General features: G+C 37.1%; 1 protein-coding gene across 2 annotated transcripts in view; it reads left to right on the top strand.

Moving 5' to 3' along the window:
• The window catches only part of ALDH1L2 (aldehyde dehydrogenase 1 family member L2), a 34,137-nt gene that overhangs the window by 4,536 nt on the left and 10,697 nt on the right, over positions 1–18,904 (top strand). The window contains exons 2-12 of one of the 2 annotated variants that reach the window (XM_083859771.1): positions 1,786–1,927; positions 3,860–4,094; positions 8,415–8,580; positions 9,418–9,519; positions 10,093–10,182; positions 10,963–11,097; positions 11,497–11,622; positions 12,994–13,085; positions 13,918–14,065; positions 14,352–14,471; positions 16,045–16,172. In XM_083859771.1, the coding sequence (XP_083715897.1) occupies positions 1,786–1,927; positions 3,860–4,094; positions 8,415–8,580; positions 9,418–9,519; positions 10,093–10,182; positions 10,963–11,097; positions 11,497–11,622; positions 12,994–13,085; positions 13,918–14,065; positions 14,352–14,471; positions 16,045–16,172 (1,484 nt within the window). Of the gene's footprint in view, positions 1–1,785; positions 1,928–3,859; positions 4,095–8,414; positions 8,581–9,417; positions 9,520–10,092; positions 10,183–10,962; positions 11,098–11,496; positions 11,623–12,993; positions 13,086–13,917; positions 14,066–14,351; positions 14,472–16,044; positions 16,173–18,904 lie in introns of those variants that run through there. The other variant, XM_083859772.1, reaches the window with a different exon arrangement.

Raw genomic sequence — 18,904 nt, 5'->3', positions numbered from 1 at the left:
TGCAATACAGCAGTTTCATTCTGAGGGAAAATATTGTCTCCTTTACAAATAATTATTTCCTATTGTTTTACATAAAAAAAAAAAAAAAGCACACTTCAATATTCCTGTAAAGGAACCTACCAATTAATAACTCCCTTTTCTAAAACCAGCTGCACAACAAAAATGTAACCTGAAACCAATAAAATACATCCATAATATGTCAGCTGTGAAGTGAATTGCAGTGGACTGTGGCTTTAAGTAACCTGTTTTTCAGGACATTTCTCTTTGTCATATGATCTGATGGGCAGGGCAGACCATTTGTTATCCAACCAATAACCCACTCAGTCAAAGTATCCTCATGTCCCAGCACCCTAAGAAAGGGAAGAGGAGGGAGGAGATAAACAGATAAGTGTCAACTTGCAAGCAAAAGAAATGTCAGTGTTTAAGACACTCGTACAGTGCTTTGATTTGTCTAATGGTCATAAGGAAAAAATGGAAGTCAAAGTCGAGTTGTGAAAAGTGAAGTTAAGAACAAGGGTGGGAAGCGTGTGGGGTTTTTCCTTACCTTTCATTCAGGCCTGTTAAAAGAAGGGATCTTTATGGTGTGAGTCTAGGAATAGTTTGTGCCAGATTGAGCTTTGAGGAACATACGTTTTCTGTTTATTCTGTGCGGACTTTTCTTTTTTAACCAGGTCAGATAGTCCATTTGTTTTTCAAAGGTTTCCAGTTTTCATTTTTCAAAAGCTTACTAAAAATGTGAAGACAGTGCATATAGAGAGTTCCACCCTTCTGCTCTGTTTCCATGCTCATTCCTACTCCCCCACTGACCCTATGTTAGGACTCATGGCAGTGCAATAAATTAGCCCAGTGAATAGATACAGTTAAGAATAAACCATGTTTTTTCATGTTGGTGCCTGCTTACTTCAGTACCTTAATGCAGTTCTTGCAGCTACAGGAATACCAGTTCTGGGATAAAGGAGATGTTAGAGGTGAGGGACTGGAGGTAGGGTGGGAGAGGAGCAAAACTGTCACATGAATCTTAAAGGACTCCAAAGGAAAAAGTAGTTTTCTCAGGAAAAAATAGCTTGGAAAACGTAGCAATATCTGATATTCTGATATCATCATAGTGTTGTGATTCTAACTATCATAAATTTAAAAAAATGTGGAGGGGGTTACTTGCACCTGCTCAGCCTGAAGAAGCTTAAATCATGTCTAGTGTACTGGGATCCAAATGCAGCAGGCAGTGGAAGTCCAGCAAGGGAACCTCACCTTTTAGAACCTTTCTTTGCTTATAGGAGGATCAAATGGATGATCATCACTTTTAACTTGGCAGAAGCAATGTAAGTTTGTCTTCTCTAGCCTATACATGTTAAGCACAAATAATATACCACTGTTTAATTACGAGGATTTAGAGGGCATGTTCCAGGTACATAAATTATGCCTAGAAAAAGTGTCTTATGTATGTTTCAAAAAATGTATTTTTGTTTCTGACTATGTATAAGATCATGGAACCTCTCGTAAGAAGCAGTGGGTCTGTCTAATGAAAATTCTAAAAAAGCCTTATAAACACCAGTGACAATACCAAATAATACTCTCATGTGAAATATACTATCTCTGAATTATATGTTGCTTGTCATTAATCTCATAGAATTGGTTATTATTCCTTCAAAGGTGATTAGGTCAGAAAAGACTATTCCATTTTAAGTCAAACTGAAAATTGACAAAGAAAGAGCAAAACAGAAATGTAAGCAACAGCATATTTTCTTTGCATCCTAGAACATGTTTTGTTTTAATTGTTTTGACCAGGCATATCAACATAAGCTAAAGCTAGCCCTTATAGGTCAAAGTATTTTTGGACAAGAAGTTTATAACAAGCTGAGAAAAGAGGGACATAAAGTTGTGGGCGTATTCACTGTGCCTGACAAGAATGGACAAGCTGATCCTTTGGGTAAGTGTAACCTAAATCCAAATGTTAAAATTACAGGTGTACATAACAAATTTGCCTTTTCATGAGAAAGTTATATATATATATGAGAATGACTTGCATATATTGCCTTTGTTCCACTAAATCCAGTACAAGAACTATGCTTTAACAAACACCAGTCCCAGAACTGGTCAAACCTCATCAATTTGTCACTACTTTAAAAAAGCAACATTCAAAGTAATTTCCAAACATACAGAGATGTATATTAAGATATTGGAAAAACAAAATTAATCTGGATATCTTATTTGAATGCACACCCTAGAGGTAATCATTCTGAACTAGATCTATATCTTATAGCAAATAGCTGCTGAGCCAATATTCAATCGCAAATGTCTGTCACCTGCTTCACTGTTCTGGCTGGGACACTCAAGACATGGAGCCAAGATTGTTTATCCCTGGCTTTCTGCCCTTTTTGACAAGCTTGTATGTGGCAGTGTACCTGTAGAGCCTATTTCTCTTCCACCTGGACTATGGAAAACACTTTCAAAAGGCTGGAGGAGGCTTTGCTCTCCGTTTTTCCATTGTCGAGGTGCATAAGGATTTTCGAGGCTTACCAAAGAAAGAAGTTCTGCTTATTCAGAATTGTACTTGTATTCAGAACCCAGCATGGTGAAGAAGCTAATTTGCAACCATCTGAATTGTACTTTTCTTTGGTTTTTGTTTCAGTGACACAAAGACAATGAGTTGATATGATTAGCAAATAAAAGTGCCAGAATGGAATGTACCTTTATGGATAATCTGAAATCAAAACTACATTCCATGAGCTGTGTCAATTCTCTCTTTGTTTTGGTTGGATGTTGGTTTGTTTGGGATTTTGTTACATGGTTAGTTGGCTTTGGTTTTTTGGGGGTTTTTTTTGGGTTTTTTTTTTGTTTGTTTGTTTGGGTTTGTTTGGTTTTTTGGTTTTTTGTGGGGGTTTTTTTGTTTGTTTGTTTGTTTGTGGGGTTTTTTGTTTTGTTTTGGGTTTTTGTTTTGTTTTGTTTTTGTTTTTGTTTTGTCTGATCCTGACATGTTTTTACACAACTCTCATGAGGGAAGAATCAAACAAATTTTGCTTACTAATGCTGTGGTGTTCACAGACTAGCATGTAATTCTCAACTCCACATCATTAAAAGATGTAATCACATTTTGGAAGAATTAGAGAAGGCAACTATTAGCTTAGAAAATGAAAAATTGACTATCCATGTCTGGTTGGATTACATTATTTTAAAAATATTATATACAATGTAGCATAACTTGTTTACAGTATATAAATTATTCTTGTACAGTTATTAGGCTAACAAATGTAACTAACTAAATCTTCCAATCTTTCAATCATATATTTATTTTAACTAAAACGGCAGGATTTTTTCAGTCCAATCTCTCCTGATTGGGAGAAAAAAGAGGAAGTTAAATTACAAGAAAACTTCACTTCCTTTTACTCCCAGATGACTCAAAAGCTTAAGACTTAAGTCTCAAGTGTTTTCTAAACACTCTGTGCCCTCAGACAGCTACAGTCTTTGTTTCTAAAAGTAACTTCAGTACACACTAACTTGCATGGAATGATAATTAAAGAAGTATTTACTTAAGACTTAAATCAACAGGCTAATGATGCTTCAGGTCAAGCTCAAGATCCAGTTTCAGAGACAAAAAAGAAAAAGTAACATGTCTTTTCTGATTTCATTGGTACTTACTAACCAAGTCATAAGAGTGAACAGAAAGATGGGATTGACATAAGCTATTGGAATAAGAATCAAAGACAGAATGAATAAAATATATCCAAGCACAAAGGTTTTTAAGTAGCATACAGAAGAGCATTCCGGTCACATGCTTGAGTTGTCATACGTCTCTAATTTCAGCTTGAATTTTTAACACAAAATGAAAAAAAAAAAATAAAATACTGTTCTTGCCCCTCAGCACTGGCAGCAGAGAAGGACGGCACTCCTGTTTTTAAGTTCCCCAAATGGAGAGCTAAAGGCAAGCCTATCCAGGAAGTAGTTGCAGCCTACAAGTCAGTTGGAGCAGAGTTAAATGTCCTTCCATTCTGTACACAGTTTATCCCCATGGATGTTATTGACTGCCCAAAACATGGCTCTATTATTTACCATCCATCCATCCTACCACGCCACCGAGGAGCTTCTGCAATCAACTGGTGAGTTCTGTGCATCAAAACGACATGTTTGTCATGTTAGAATGTTGGTCTACACCCCTTACTCTTGTAAATGCTGCAGTTCTGTTGACTTGCAAATGCTCTGAAGGAACTTCTGTGGAGCAGCTGACTATTTGGTACATGAAATGCACTTCATACCTAGGATTCATTATTATTTCCAACCTGAGTTCAGCTGTTTCTCTGGGAAGATCAGTGGTGTGATCTGCCCATTCATATATTTTACTCTCATGCACACATCGACAATCTCGAGTTTCCATAAGCAGGACACTGCCCTTGTGGCTCATCCCCACAAACACTAGATAACTGTCACAGGAGAGTTTGATACAGACCCTAAGATTGCACAGAGTGGAAGGGAGAAGAGAGAAGAGAACCCACAAGAATAAAACCTTATCTCACAATGCACAAGGTAGGTTCAAATTGTCACCCCAAAAGAACTACACTGCAATGATGGCCACAGTAGACTCAGATTTGGCACTCTTGTGACAACAGAAATTACCTTATCACTTTGTCTAAATTCAATTAGAAATTATCTAAATGTGAAGAAACAATTTCAAAAGAACCTTACAGGCAGCATGGTGATTATCTGAATCTAGAGTGTTGTGGATTCAAAGCAAAAGCATACTTAGTTTTTTTTTGTTAATTTTAATCCTTTACTAAGAAAAAGTACTAAGCTGAAATACTTAAACAGAGGTGTTAAGGAGACTATTAGAGAGGTAAGGATTTCAAAAAGTGTCAGTTGTGTCCAAGTGTGTAAAGTAAAACAGCACAAACTCAGTGGAAAATGAGAGTGAGACAGTCCAGAAAAGAAATAAAGAACAAACTTCTAAAGGCACAAAATGTAATAACAACAATTCCTTCAAATATGTTAAAGGTGGGAGGTATGTAAGTGATAGAGGTGTCTGATTTAACAAAGGTATTTATCAAAGAGAATACCAGAGTAGGAAATCTGTATTGATATTCAAGATGGAGGAACTTAAGATGTTACTATCCTACAGTCCTTCTTTGTGTAGAATTAGTTAAAACAATTCTCTCGAGCTGAACTGTGAATAGAAGACATTTTAGTGAACTGATGAAGAAATAAGAATCTCTTTGTCAGGACCAGGGGACTCCAGCAAATTTGAAGTTGCAGATTTGAGATGACCTGCAACATTTCTGTTTCTTAAGATTATGTTGATGCAGCTGACTGAGAAATAGCAAAAGCAATACCAGTTTTTAAAAGGCTGAAAGAGAAAGCCAGGAAACTTTAGATCAATGGCTTGGTTTAGATAGACAGGTATCTGCCAGGGAAGATCAGAATCTCCCTTAGAATGTAAGCCCCCCCGCCCCGTTTTCAAATTATTATAAATTTGCAATTAAAAGGCTGTCAGGCAAAGATTTTGGGAATAGGTATAGCAGCTCTTTACTAGGGATATTAAAAATACAAATGTTGTAATATAAAGGAACAAGCAGACAAACAAACAAGAAATCCTAGAAAACCCTGACAGAGTCAGAAATACAACCTGATGCCCTGTTGGTCAGGGTGTTGGAAACAGTCCAAAAGCAAGCCCTCCTGTAGTGGCAGATGTGGTCCTGTTGGAAGCAGAGATGATCCTATGGAGCCAAGGGTCCAGAGATGGGTCTAGTCTTCCTTTGGGATCCCGTGGGAACACTGGATGACTGGTGATGCTTGTAGCTCCTTTTTATCTAGGTGAACATGGTTTGGCTCTTCCTCCCTGGGTGGAGCATCTCACAATAGGATGATGTAATGTGTCATTGGTGAATTTTAATGGTCCATTAACAGAAGGTATTTCCATGGGGGTAGTGGAAGAGTGAACAGAGAGAAGAAACAATACCCCACTGGGTTTTAACAGCTGGCTTGTTATTAGGTAAGGCAGTTACCCCCCTCCCTTCTGGAGTTACAATAGATAAAGAAGAATCTTCCCAGTTGGGTTTCAACAGAGGGAATAGAATAATTTTGTTTTGTTTTGTTTTGTTTTGTTTTTGTTTTTGTTACAAAACCCAAGAAAATCAATTACTCTGATTTCAATCTGTAATAAGGAATACACTTTCTGTGCAAATGAGTAAATGTGAGAGTAAGAAAATGAGAGGACAAATTCAAATTTGAAGAAACATAATACAATGCACACAAGAGGAAAACCCCCCTGACTATATGTAATCAGTATTAAAGTTAATTGTTACTTTAAAAAGACACCATGGAAGGATCCATTCATTCAAGAGCTGGACTCAGTGGTCCATGTGGGTCCCTTCCAACTCAGAATATTCTGTGATTCTGTGATCTTAAATACTGTCTGCATCTCAGCTGGAACATGAACTAGCTAAGTTCAGAAAAGGTTAAGAATATGAGGGTCAAGGGTATGAGACAGCTTTCATATGACTGGAGACAAATGATGTAGTCCTTAGACTGGAAAAGAAGTCATTGGGAAGGACATACACTAGCTATGTGTTGAGGCATGAAAGATATGGAAAGGTGAATAATGAATGATTGCTCATTCTAATCAAAAGTCAGGGAGCAGCCAGCAAAGACATCAGGCAGTTGGATTTTTCAAAAAAAAAGGAGGTACTTTTACTCCATGCTGTCTATTATTAAATTGTGCAACCTCATACCTAGAGAGCTCTAAAAGAAAGGACGCTTTTATGGAAGAGAAGTTCATCAAGATGTACTTCATAGGAAGGTGTAGATATGAACTCTTGAAGGAAGACCTTGAGGGAAAGGTTTGCAGAAATGGGAATGTATTGCAGTGTGGTATCACTGTGCCTTGCTCTATTTTGCGTAAGGAATCTATCTGCTCCTGCCCTTCTCAAGTAAAGGCCATTGTCCCGAGGCCTTTAAACTAAAGTAGGATTTGGCTGTGGCTTACTGTTCTTGTGTTTCACCCTCTCATCCCTTTCTCTAATCGCTACTTTCCCATATTGTGGATACAGCCGTGGTGCTGATCAGACCCTTTATCCCCACAGTATAACCAAAAAAACTTTGAGAATTAAGCATAGCTAATAAACCAGGTACAAACAAGGGCCCTGGGATCCAGAGGGTTCCTCACTCACTTCCTTTACAATCTTTCCCAGCTGCTGCCACTCTGTTACTGGCAGCCCTTTGTGGAGGGAGCTGGTGGGCAGAGGAGGGGGCACGTAGTCGTTCTTATCTTGTCACCTATTCAGCATCAGAAACATTTGCTCATAAAACCTTCTTCTCCATGCTGAGGATATCCATTTCTCACTAGAGTGCTCTTTTGGAATTTTTACATAATGAAAAACAGAAGAAATGCTGCTTAAATATGTGAAAGATCTGATATGGGCTAGCCAAACTTCTGTAAGATTTCACTTCTGTTATATTTGCCAGCTTCTCCAGTTGTCTTTGGAGTTTGTCCCTTGTTCCGCCCATATGTACTTCAGTGTACTTCACTCATTTTAATAATGTAACTTTCAGTGCTTATAATTAATAATGAATTTTCCTTTGTATAAGCCAGAATCAGACGATCCCTGTTACAACAGGGACTGCTGAGGGAATACTTACATGAGATAGGTATTACTTAAAATAGCATTGGTGTTTGCATGCAGACAAATGGCTAAAACCATGCAGGAAATATTTTTCTCACAGTTTCTGGTTGCCCCCTTAAACACACTTCAGTCTGATTTTCTGTCATTCTGAGAGACACGGCAAAGGAGAACTGCAAAATTTTAGGTGGCTGAAGTTCACTTTGGATGTGGAAGCAGATTCTGAGCTGACATAAATTAGCACATGTCTAATGTAAGCATTGCTATGTTCATGCACAGCAGCTGAGAATCTGGCTGGATAGCCTTAATGCCCTCAATAACTTTTCCTTAAAAAGTTGCATATCCATAATTTTCCACTCTCGGTTTAACTCCTTTTCAGCTGTGTGATAAATGTACTTTCCTTGTTGACCTACAGATGAGCCATGAGGCTTAGCTAATTACAATAAATAGTCATGAATTATTAACATAATATTTTGTTAGATGCTTCCACCTTTCAAATCCTGTCATAACTGTTGCACACCTTTTGCTCCATCTTACCATTATAAATACTTTAAAAATAATTATCGCAATGAACTATGTGAGACAGCCTGGGTTCAGTTGCAGCATTTCCTATGTCACTGTGGAAACCACATACCAACAGTGTCAAAACTGTGGGTTCCTGACTGTGAAATGAGCAGTGAAAGTATAGCAAAGATTGTTAGTATTTTCTTTTCTATCTTCCTGAAGAAAATGAATGTGTAACATGTGAGTTGATATTCCTAACTACTTTTATTTTGTCTGTATTTAGTGTAAGTCTTTTTTTATGCCCAGGACTTTAATTCAAGGAGACAAGAAAGCAGGATTTACTATTTTTTGGGCTGATGATGGTTTGGACACTGGACCAATACTTCTGCAGCGAGAATGTGAGGTTGGCCAAAATGATACTGTGGATGACCTATATAACCGGTTTCTCTTCCCAGAAGGAATAAAGGCTATGGTATGTTTAGCTGTTCTAAATACTAGCTTTTTTAAGAGGAAAATAGGTTGAAAGCAAAGGAAATATAGACAAGATGTATGCATTTGGAAAGACAGAGGTTGTGATACTCATCCAAATCCTAGACTTCACTTTAGCTGTGTGGCTGCACAACAGCTGAGGATGTGACCTCAGAATATTTGTTGCTGACAGCAGGCAGAGCATATTCGGTTTCCACAGATGGCAAGAAATTGAAATTGTTCAGAATGTGGCTCTTTCACTAGGTTTGTTAAATGCTTTTACAAGACAAAATCTTTTAAAGACTCCGAAACAACAACAACAAAAAATTAGGTGTGAGATTTTTAAGAAAAAAGGGCTCTATGGTGTTTGAAGCTCAAAGTTCTGGTGGATTGGCTTTGGGTTTTCTATGCTTGTCTTTTTTTTAAGTGAGCAAAAGAAAATGCACAAAAAATATTCAGCATTGCTCCTTAGAGGGTTTTTTTTTTCCCTCTCTCCATTTAAATGCAGAAAATTAACTTTTTGCAGAGAGAAAAAGGAAAAAGTTGAATGCAATCATATTGAACCACGTTTTTGTTCTGGAGAATTTAGACAGCTGCTCTAAGTTTGGTGACTAGGTATTCCCATGAAATTTTGGAGGCTATTTCCTTTGTCAACGAAGCTCAAGGAAACACACATGTTTAATCAGGGCAGCACTGGTCCCTTAGAATTTGGAAATACTAGATTTAGAAAAACCCAAACCAATTCACCTTGTGGCAGAAAGTTCTTTGCTATGATTCCTAAGTATGACTGAGGAAAAAAGGTGACCCAAGCTAACATTAAATCTTTTACTTTTTCATGTAGGTGGAAGCTGTACATCTAATTGCTGATGGTAAGGCCCCTCGTATACCTCAGCCTAAAGAAGGGGCAACATATGAAGGGATCCAGAAAAAGGAAAATGCAGAGGTAATGTGAAGTAAAACTGGGTTTTTTTGTGCATAGCACTAGAAAAGTTATTAACTCAGATTACAGTAACAGCAATATGAAGTTAACATGAATTTTAACCGAGTTGTTTCCTCACCTCTTTTTCCTGAGATACCTCTTAGGATGCATGTAACAGAGCCCTAGGTTAAGTTCCATTTTCCTTTCAGCAGTTACATGTATTTAGAAACTTGGTATCCTATTTGGAATCATGTACAAGCAGCTAAGAGGCAGCTGCAATTTCAGTGGATTCTTAATAAGCCACCATACTTGTAAATACAACATTGAATCAAGATCACTCTGTTTGCCAGCAGGCCCTATGAAATTCTCTACCAGAAATACATCTGATTTTAGGAAAAGGAAGTTTTGGCACCTTTCCTTCTAGTTCCAAAAAAAAAAACCCCAACCAAACAACAGGCCATATAAACAACAGATTAAAAAAACTAATTGAATTCTCATATAAGAATTATTTTATCTAAGCACCCCTACTGCATTAGATGATCTTGTTTCTGGTTGGGAAAGTGTGGTGGTGCATCCTGGCATGTCTTGATTTCCTAGATCTCCTGGGACCAACCTGCAGCAGCTTTGCACAACTGGATTCGAGGGCATGATAAAGTGCCTGGAGCCTGGACAACAATAAATGGACAGGTATGCTCTGAAAACCAGAAGAATATTCTTCCTCTTTCTGATTCTTTTTTTTTTTCATCATCAAAAATGTGTGCATACAGGTGAATACAAATGGCTGTTACATTGGAGTAGCTCTAATGATGACTGTATGTTTTGTGTGTATCTAGAATGGACACCTAAAGAAATACACAGAACACAAGTAGTAACTTGTAGTAACTACTGTACGCAGTAGTTAAGAGTTTTTTAATCACAGATTCCTTTAATTTGAAGAAAGATACGTACAATATCTAAAAAAAAAAGGAGACATGGTACAAAGGTACCAAGAGTAGAACCAAACTGTACCAATCATTTTGGGAAGCAGGCATGCGTTATAGTATAATACAGCCCTTGTACAGTGGCCAACATTACAGTACTGACAGCAAAGTGAAACACTCTGGGCTGCTGAAATAACAGAGGATTTCATTTTAAGGAGATTTAGGCCTAGATAGTTTGCAGAAAGTAATCTATGAGATTTTATAGAGTGAGTGGTCCTTCACTCTAGGCATGCATTGACTGCTCCCTTTCCTGCACTGGTTGCAGCATGCACATTGTTACAGCTCAGCTGCTTTGCAGGTTTAGGCAATGCACAGAGTTTTACATGTTCTGAGTTGCAAAGATCTAGAAATGCTGTAACATGTTTTCCATGTGTAGGTAGTTATATTTTGTTTACATTATATTAAAGCTTTGAAACAGTATCATAAAATTGTTAAAATTTTACAGCACATTTGGAACCTGTGCGCTTTTAATTACATTTCTTTTTAGGTGGTTACTTTTTATGGGTCATCATTACTTGATGCTTCAGTGCCTGCTGGACAAGAGCTGACAATAAAAGGTGCTTCAAGACCAGGACTTGTGACAAAGAATGGTCTAGTTATTTTTGGAAATGATGGGAAGATGGTAAGTTCTCAGTCTAGGAAACATAGGCATGCATGGAATAGTTTTAGCAAGAAGGGCAAGTAGTGTGGAATTGTCAAGCTAGATAAATCCAGATGCTAATGACTGACAGCTAATTCACTTTGAGTTTATCTATCCTCTACCATCCTATAGAGATAACATTCATGTTTTACTTTTCACTCAATCTGTAATCATTTCCTATATAGAGTAAAATCTATTCATACTAGAAGAGAATCTGAAAAATAGGTACAAGTGTCCTGTGCTAAATTGCCTGCATCATATCAGCTTTCCTGCAAGCCATTTATTTCACTATTTCAATCACCCTATTAATGCCTGAAAACTCTTCACTCAAGGATGTTCTACCTCCCAAGTAATTTAAAATCATATTCTCTCATTTTTCAGGTACTAGTGAGAAATCTGCAGTTTGAGGACGGAAAAATGATCCCGGCATCTAAATACTTCTCTGCTGATGAAACAACTGCCCTGGAACTTACAGAAGAGGAGAAAAAGATTGCAGAAGATATCAGAGTAATTCACTAAACTGCTTTGTTGTGATATTTTTCCGACAAAAGCATTACATACTTTTTTTGGCAAGGCACATTTTTATTTAGTCATGTGAATAATTTTTTCACAAAATGTACTCATAGTATATGGGGGTGACGGCTTAGTTATTGATATTAATTCAGGTGGAATTGGGAATTCACTGGTGTATTTGTCTCACTTTACAAAGTTTCCTTTCAAATACAAGTGATACAAAAACAGTGAGTGCAGGATCAGTAATGGTAAATATCTATGAATGATGGAGGTGGGAGTGAGGAAAAACAAGCAGAGCTTCACAGAAGTGAGGTTTTCAACACTGGCAGACAGGGACAGTTTTTTGAATCTTTTCTTCATTGTGGTGTTAATCACTAGGATGTGCACAGAATGGGCCTGTTGGACAAGTTCCAGGGAGTCTCAGAACACCCTTCTGAAAGCAAAAGGCAGCAGTTTTCTCACTGTACCTGTGTGCACTGTCTCTTCTGCCACAACCACACACAAGGGCTGCCTGCCAGAGGGATGGAACAGCTGGAGCAGAAAACTCTCATAACCAGAGACGAACTTTTCTGTCCTCTCCTGAAATTCATCCCTCTGTAGTGTCAAGCCACATTTGTCATTAAAGTTTTGTGCCAGAGCAAATGAATCACAGATGTCTTCCCTTGTGCTAACTGCTGCAGAGTTATTAACTTTTGGCACTGAAGGCAGCTTCATGTACTAATATTTTAAGCTGCTGCTTTGAGATTACCTTGAACTGCTTGCCAGCAACCTAAATGCTACCCGGAGCTTTTGAATGACTGCAAAAATGATGAAAAGAAGTATAAACTCATCAGTTGGTGGCACTGACTACTAACTCTGAAACTCAGTTATAATTAATTGAAATATTACATTACCAGTTATTTAACTGTTTATTTCTCCATTTCATGCATGCAGCTTAAACTACTTCTCAGCTTTGGCCAGGTGCCTGAAATGCCATCAATCTATTCATAGAGTGCCCCAGGCTGTCCTTGCCTATACTGATGACACATTCTATAATGGAATGGGAACTTATTGTTTGGAGGATAAAAAAATCTTTTAAAAATGGGCCTGAAAATTTTTAGCATTGCACCATTCAGGTTTCTTACCTGATTAGGTAAAATTACCATAGACAAAATACTATATTTTGATCATCTAATTATACTGAAAAATTTCTTGTCTGACATCATGTCTCTAGACATGTTTTAGAGTCTCTTAAAATAACTTTGTGTTTTAGAAACCTTTGAAATAATATATGTTGTAGGCACAGATACCATAGAAAATACAGTTTGACAAATACTTTTTGCTATTACGGGATTATTCTTTATTGCCTCTGTTACGTATTACTAGGCTATTTGGAAGGGAATTTTAAGCAATGTTGCTGTGATTGAGGATTCCACAGACTTCTTCAAATCTGGAGCATCCTCTATGCATGTTGTCAGGTAAGAATATTCAAAATAACAAAATTGTAAACTCAAAGTTAATGAAGAAAAGTTGTCATGGTGCCTTTAAATCAGTGGTGTTAAAATAGTAATCCCTCTATGTTTTTCCAATACTCTTACTATTCCCTTTCTTACCTGTACAGTTAAAACATGTACAGTTCTTCTCCCAAAATTATGAGATATTGATGTAATCCTGCTCTTTCTACTGAAGGAAAATTCCCCTTAACTTCAGGAACATCATGCCCAGGATAGCATGGTGGTGCTCAAACCCGTCTGTGTGCAGCCACAGGTACCTCCAGACCAGGGGACTGACTGGGAACCCGAGCAAAAAATTCTCCAGAGGGAAAAAGAAGCATTTCACAGAAAGAATTGAGCCCATGCTTAAAGATGCACTGAGTTTGTCATGGCTTGGGTCACCTCACCTTGATTGTCTTCTTTTTGCAATACAGAGCATAATACAAAAATAGCATTTTTAAACAAACTGATTATGGTGCTGATTACTTACCAGTCTCAATATCCTCCATATATTGATTGGAGTAGTCCCAAATACTATTTTCCAATGGCATATCAATATCTTCTTGTAATTGATGTTCAGAATTCTACCTAAGAGCATTCCAGAAGTGGCATTTTCTTTTTTATAGCACCCACAACTAAACCAACAGATTTCAGGAAAATGCATAACTGCTGTACCCTTATCAGAGAAACGCACACACATATTCACAGGCATACAAACTGAGGCCCAGTTTTGATACTTTTTGACCTTCTAATGATTCAATTATCTGGAGAATTCTTTCATGTTTAATTAAATTTACTCCTTTTTCAAAATCTTTAGAATGCTAGAAGAGATCAAACAGAAGCATAGTGGACTTCAGCTACAGAATGAAGATGTCTATATGGCCACTAAGTTTGCAGACTTTATTCAGATGGCTGTCAGAAAACTCAGAGGAGAAGACAAAGAAGAAGAGTTAGTAATTGATTATGTAAGACCTTTTATTTTGCACTTATTGCTTAGTCTTTCTTGGGTTTTAGGGGAGGGCAGATAATGCATTTTATTAGATTGCTTGATGCAGTAGGAAAGCAAAGAACTACTTGGTTATATAAACTTCTATATTTGTGTTTGGTTCCCATTATATTTTATTTCTAACAGCCACATATACAGGCTAAAATGTGTCTGGATATTGGCTGCAGATATCAAATGCTTGTTAAGCTACATTAAAATTATAAGTTTTTATAAATTTTAAATCATTTGTTGTTTATTTCACCCAGGTTTCAAAAAATATGAACAAGATGACTGTGAACATGCCATACCAATGTTTCATAAATGGGAAATTTATAGATGCTGATGATGGAAAAACATATGACACCATAAATCCAGCAGATGGATCAGTAAGTAATTTTTAAATATGATTGATACCAGTTTATTTCATTGTTTCTGCCTATTTAAAAAATCTAAAACATTACACTGTTAATTTTAAAACAATATACTAAATTGAACAACCTCTAGAAATAATTTTAAGTTTCAATTTACTTCACATTTTGTGTATTCTACAATTTTTTTCCATTTGAGTCAAGCTGCAAAGCAAAAATAACCTACTTTTACTTCAATTATTACATCACTTTTCATACCCAGCTGAATATTTTACCTTGATGTAATTTTTGTTTAGCTTTGCAAACAGAAATTGCTGAAGTTTATTTACTAAGGATGTGTTTCTTTTAGGATATTTGGTATATTTCCTGTCAGTAACCAACTTCTTATTTTTTAACTTTTTTTTAATCTTAGGGTAAGTTTGACATTAAAACATCCCTTTAAATTCACAGTAAGAAAAATAATTTTGCAATATAAAAACACATACTATTGCACTTCAGCCCTGAACTACCCAATATTGGTTGAGCAACTCATAACTGTGAATTATAAATAAGAGAAGTGATTTTGATGTCCATGTAGTTGCTATTTAATTCTGGAGTAAATAAAGTCTGCTGAAATCAATGACACAAATTTCATAATCATCAAAAGTCAGAGTCTGAAACTTTTCCTGAAACTCATTATAGAATGGAATAAAAGTAATAACAATGTTTTATGAGGATTTGTCATATACAGGTAGAAATCTTATAAAAGAAAAGCCTTATATAATATCATGGCTTAGGCCTGCTGATTTGGCTGGGTGCATCTAACAGCTAATCTGTTTGTTGCCATGAGAAAAAATCATAAGAATTAAAGTAAGTTAGCACAACAATTTATTCTTGTGAGGAAAATAAGTTTGCACTGGCAAAAACAACAAACTGATCCCATGAGAATCAGCGAAGAAATGTAAACTATCCAGGAAAAATGAGATTTGATGGACATGTAAAATGTCATTTACTAACCAATGAAGTGAGTGGCAAGAAAACTACTAGCCAGTTGGAGATGGACATGAGGTCTTTGAAAACTGTATAAAAATGAGTTATGTTAATAAAGAATTGACTTTTCTGCATGAAGAAACTGAGTCCTGCTTGCTATATTGCAACAAGGACTTACAATGTGTGTATTTATAGAACATAATCATCTTAAAAAACTGTGTGTTTATTTTGGTTTAAGATAACAGAAGCTCCATTCCTGAAACATGTGATAGTTGTTTTAGCATGTTTAGGTATTTGATTGTGATACCACGTATGAAGAATTTCAGCTTTTGTAATATCACAGTGGTTTTACACATGGAAAGAGAGATTGAGATTTGGTCAGACAATGCACCTTGCTTTGAAGAAAAAAAAAGCTTTAGGAATTTGAGTCCCTGCAGTGTTCTTCCAATTCTGGCACCTCAGTTGTGTCGGAACTTTTTGCAGCCTGTCTTACCCACGACAACTGCCACAGTTGAGGATATTAAGTATTTGCTTATATCCAGTCAAGAAGTTTGGGAGGAAGGAGAAACACTCTGCCTCCCAATGTTTCTTTTTGAGCTAACACAATGCTACCTTTGCACAGGTAATAGCCAGTGTATCTTCTGCCTCACTGGCTGATGTTGACAAGGCAGTGGCAGCAGCAAAGGAGGCATTTGAAAATGGTGAATGGAGAAGGATGAATGCAAGAGAAAGAGGGCGACTCATGTACAGGTATGTACAAGACAGTTTGCATTTGTTTCATTTTCTCAAGTCTTGTTTTGTTTCTCTGAAGAATTGTTGTATATGTTTTTTTTAATGTGATGGATGTTCATAATCCCACTGTCAGAGGATCCAGACTAGCCATCTTTTCACCCCCTGATTGACTTCAATGTACCAGCCTCAGGTCTTAGCTGGCCAACCTTTCTTGTGGCAGAGAAGAATCTTGTGGTCTCTCACTGCCACCATTCTTTCATTATTATTTATGAACAGAAGCAAAGAATTTGAGGAAAATATATTTAAATACTTGATGTCTTAATTTAATCTGTATGAGTTTCGTTGCAAGGATTGAGAATTCCCTTGTAAACCCCTGTCCTTCCATATAAATGAGGCTAAGCTTTAAAAACAGTTACCTGAGTAGGCAAGCAGAGATTTGACCTTGATAAGTCTGCCTGAATGTGCACTCTATGCAGTAAACATGCAGCTACATTGCCACTAATTTTGAAGTAGACTGTAACTGATGCTAGATTTTTCCAGGATCAAATGCCAGCATCTGGCTAAAGACCCACTGTAGAAGTGTTGTCGTGTGTAGTGGAACAACTGTCCTGTGCAGAAATTCTCTAAGCTGTTTCCAACATTTACCTGAGACACTTTTATCTCTTTTTTGTACCTGTCTTACTGTGTCTAGTTAATGCCTGGTTCTTATTTTTGGCTGTGTTGCTATTGGTTCAGAAGATAAGCAGAGATTTTGTTGAATTAATGGCATTTTAATGATGAGGTTTGATTCTTGAAGGAGAAGAGGTGATCTTAGAAAGATAGTACTACTGAGTAGATAGCATGAGCATGATACTGGAGGCAGCTAATAAACCCTCAAATATTATAGATTCTCCATATGCAGTATGGTGCTTCTCACAAGCACAGGGAGAACACTGCCTTGCAAACTTCATGTGACTAGAAGCACCAGAGCTTCTCTAGAAAGAAAACCTCTTTTGTGGGCTATATGAAAAACTTTCATTGCTTTTTCAGGTCTAAATGTGCAAATGAATGAGTAGACATGACTAGGTTGCTACTCCTGAAAAATTGCCACATTTTACAAGACATTGCAGGAATCTTAGCAAAAAATAATGAAAACAAAGCCAAAAAATCTGCTTGTCTTAGAAAGTGTGTGACCAGACCACGGAAAAAGGCCTGCAGGACTCTTACAGTGTTAGCAGTAATCACAAGAGAAAATAGGCAAGTCAGAATTGAACATTAAATACACCTGGTCACTTAAGATTTTCACAAGTGTTCACATATTCGAAGCATGCATAAACTTGTGTTTAATTTGTATCAGGAATGTAGAGTGCTTGAGAGACCAAGTTAACTCTGCCCTAAAGAGAAAATTTTATGATGTGAAAACTACTGCTCTGTTTTACACTTGGAAGATTTGCAAGAAGGCTGTATTAGGTGTATGGAAAATACAATTCTCCTACACTGTGTATATTATCCCTGGATTAAACACTTTGCTTAGGGAACTCATTCTCTAGCATAGAACACCAAAGTGTTTCTGTTGCAAACCATTCTCAGTGGATAAAAGCTCTCTCTGGACCACCTTAATTGAAACAAGGCCCCTTCTTCTCTAGTCTCTGTTCAAACTGGAGATTTTGAGTTCTGAACCAAAGATCAAATATGTACGCCATTAAAGCTCCTAACTCTGCTGCTTTGTCTTAAGGAATCAATAATAGAAGATCTGAAGCACACTTTATATGGAACCTTCTCCTTTGTCCCTGACATGCTCAAATCCATTCTCTTATACAACACTGCCAATGCCCTGACTTGTAGCTGGATATAACGGTTTTGGTTCTCCAATTTGAGATTTCCCAGCCAACACATCAAATAGTGTGGTGGGTTGAGTGCTGGCTAAATCCCAGAGCACCCACTAGAATTATTTACTCCTTTGCTGCTGTGAGATAGGATTAGGAGAAGAGCAAAGCAGGCTCAAAACTTTAAAGGGTATAAAGAAACCTCAGTAACAGAAAAAAAAAAAAAAAAAATCAGAATAAAACCTCCAGAATGCTTTTTCTCCCCCCACAACCTTCTTTTCTTTCCCACTATTTACCACCTCTAAAATAGTTTCATCAGTTCTCTTAGGGAGAGGAGTTTCTCTTGCCATGCCATGGGGACTTCTGCACAAGAAACAGTTCTCTCATGGCTTTAATTCTCATGAAAAGCAGCCACTCAGAAATCTACATTTGTGAAGTCCCTCCCATCTCATGCAGTCTTCCCACAGCTGTGTTCATGGACCTTGTCAAACTCATGAGGTACCATTTTGAGGAATAGTTGTTCAAAAGAAAAGGTTCTCTTCATCTATCTCTGAGATCATCTTCATTTCTGGGAACAGAGGTCTTCTTCTTTCCCCAGGGGCAGGTCTTCATCATCTCATCTCTTTCTGTTCAAACTTCTCATGAGATCACAGCTACCTCAACATTTACTTGCTTCAGCATTGTCATAAATGCATATTATATAGTTGGCTTTTCACAAATATTAACATGACTACTATATGTACTGTATTATGTTTTATTAATAGAGTTTAGAAAGGTAAATGAATGTATTTTCTGATTACATCAGAGGGTTAAGAGTAAAAGACTGGGTTTTTTTATCTCTTCTTTGTAACGTCTAAACCACCAAGCCAGAAGTTATGGGGACGGTGGGGTGGGGAGAGGGTGTCACCTTGTGACCCTTCATAAAAAAAGTTAACTTTCTGTTCT

The sequence above is a fragment of the Zosterops lateralis genome, assembly GCF_965231275.1.
Source record: "Zosterops lateralis genome assembly, chromosome: 4".
Classification (NCBI taxonomy): Eukaryota; Metazoa; Chordata; class Aves; order Passeriformes; family Zosteropidae; genus Zosterops; species Zosterops lateralis.
This window is presented reverse-complemented; position numbering and strand designations above follow the sequence as displayed.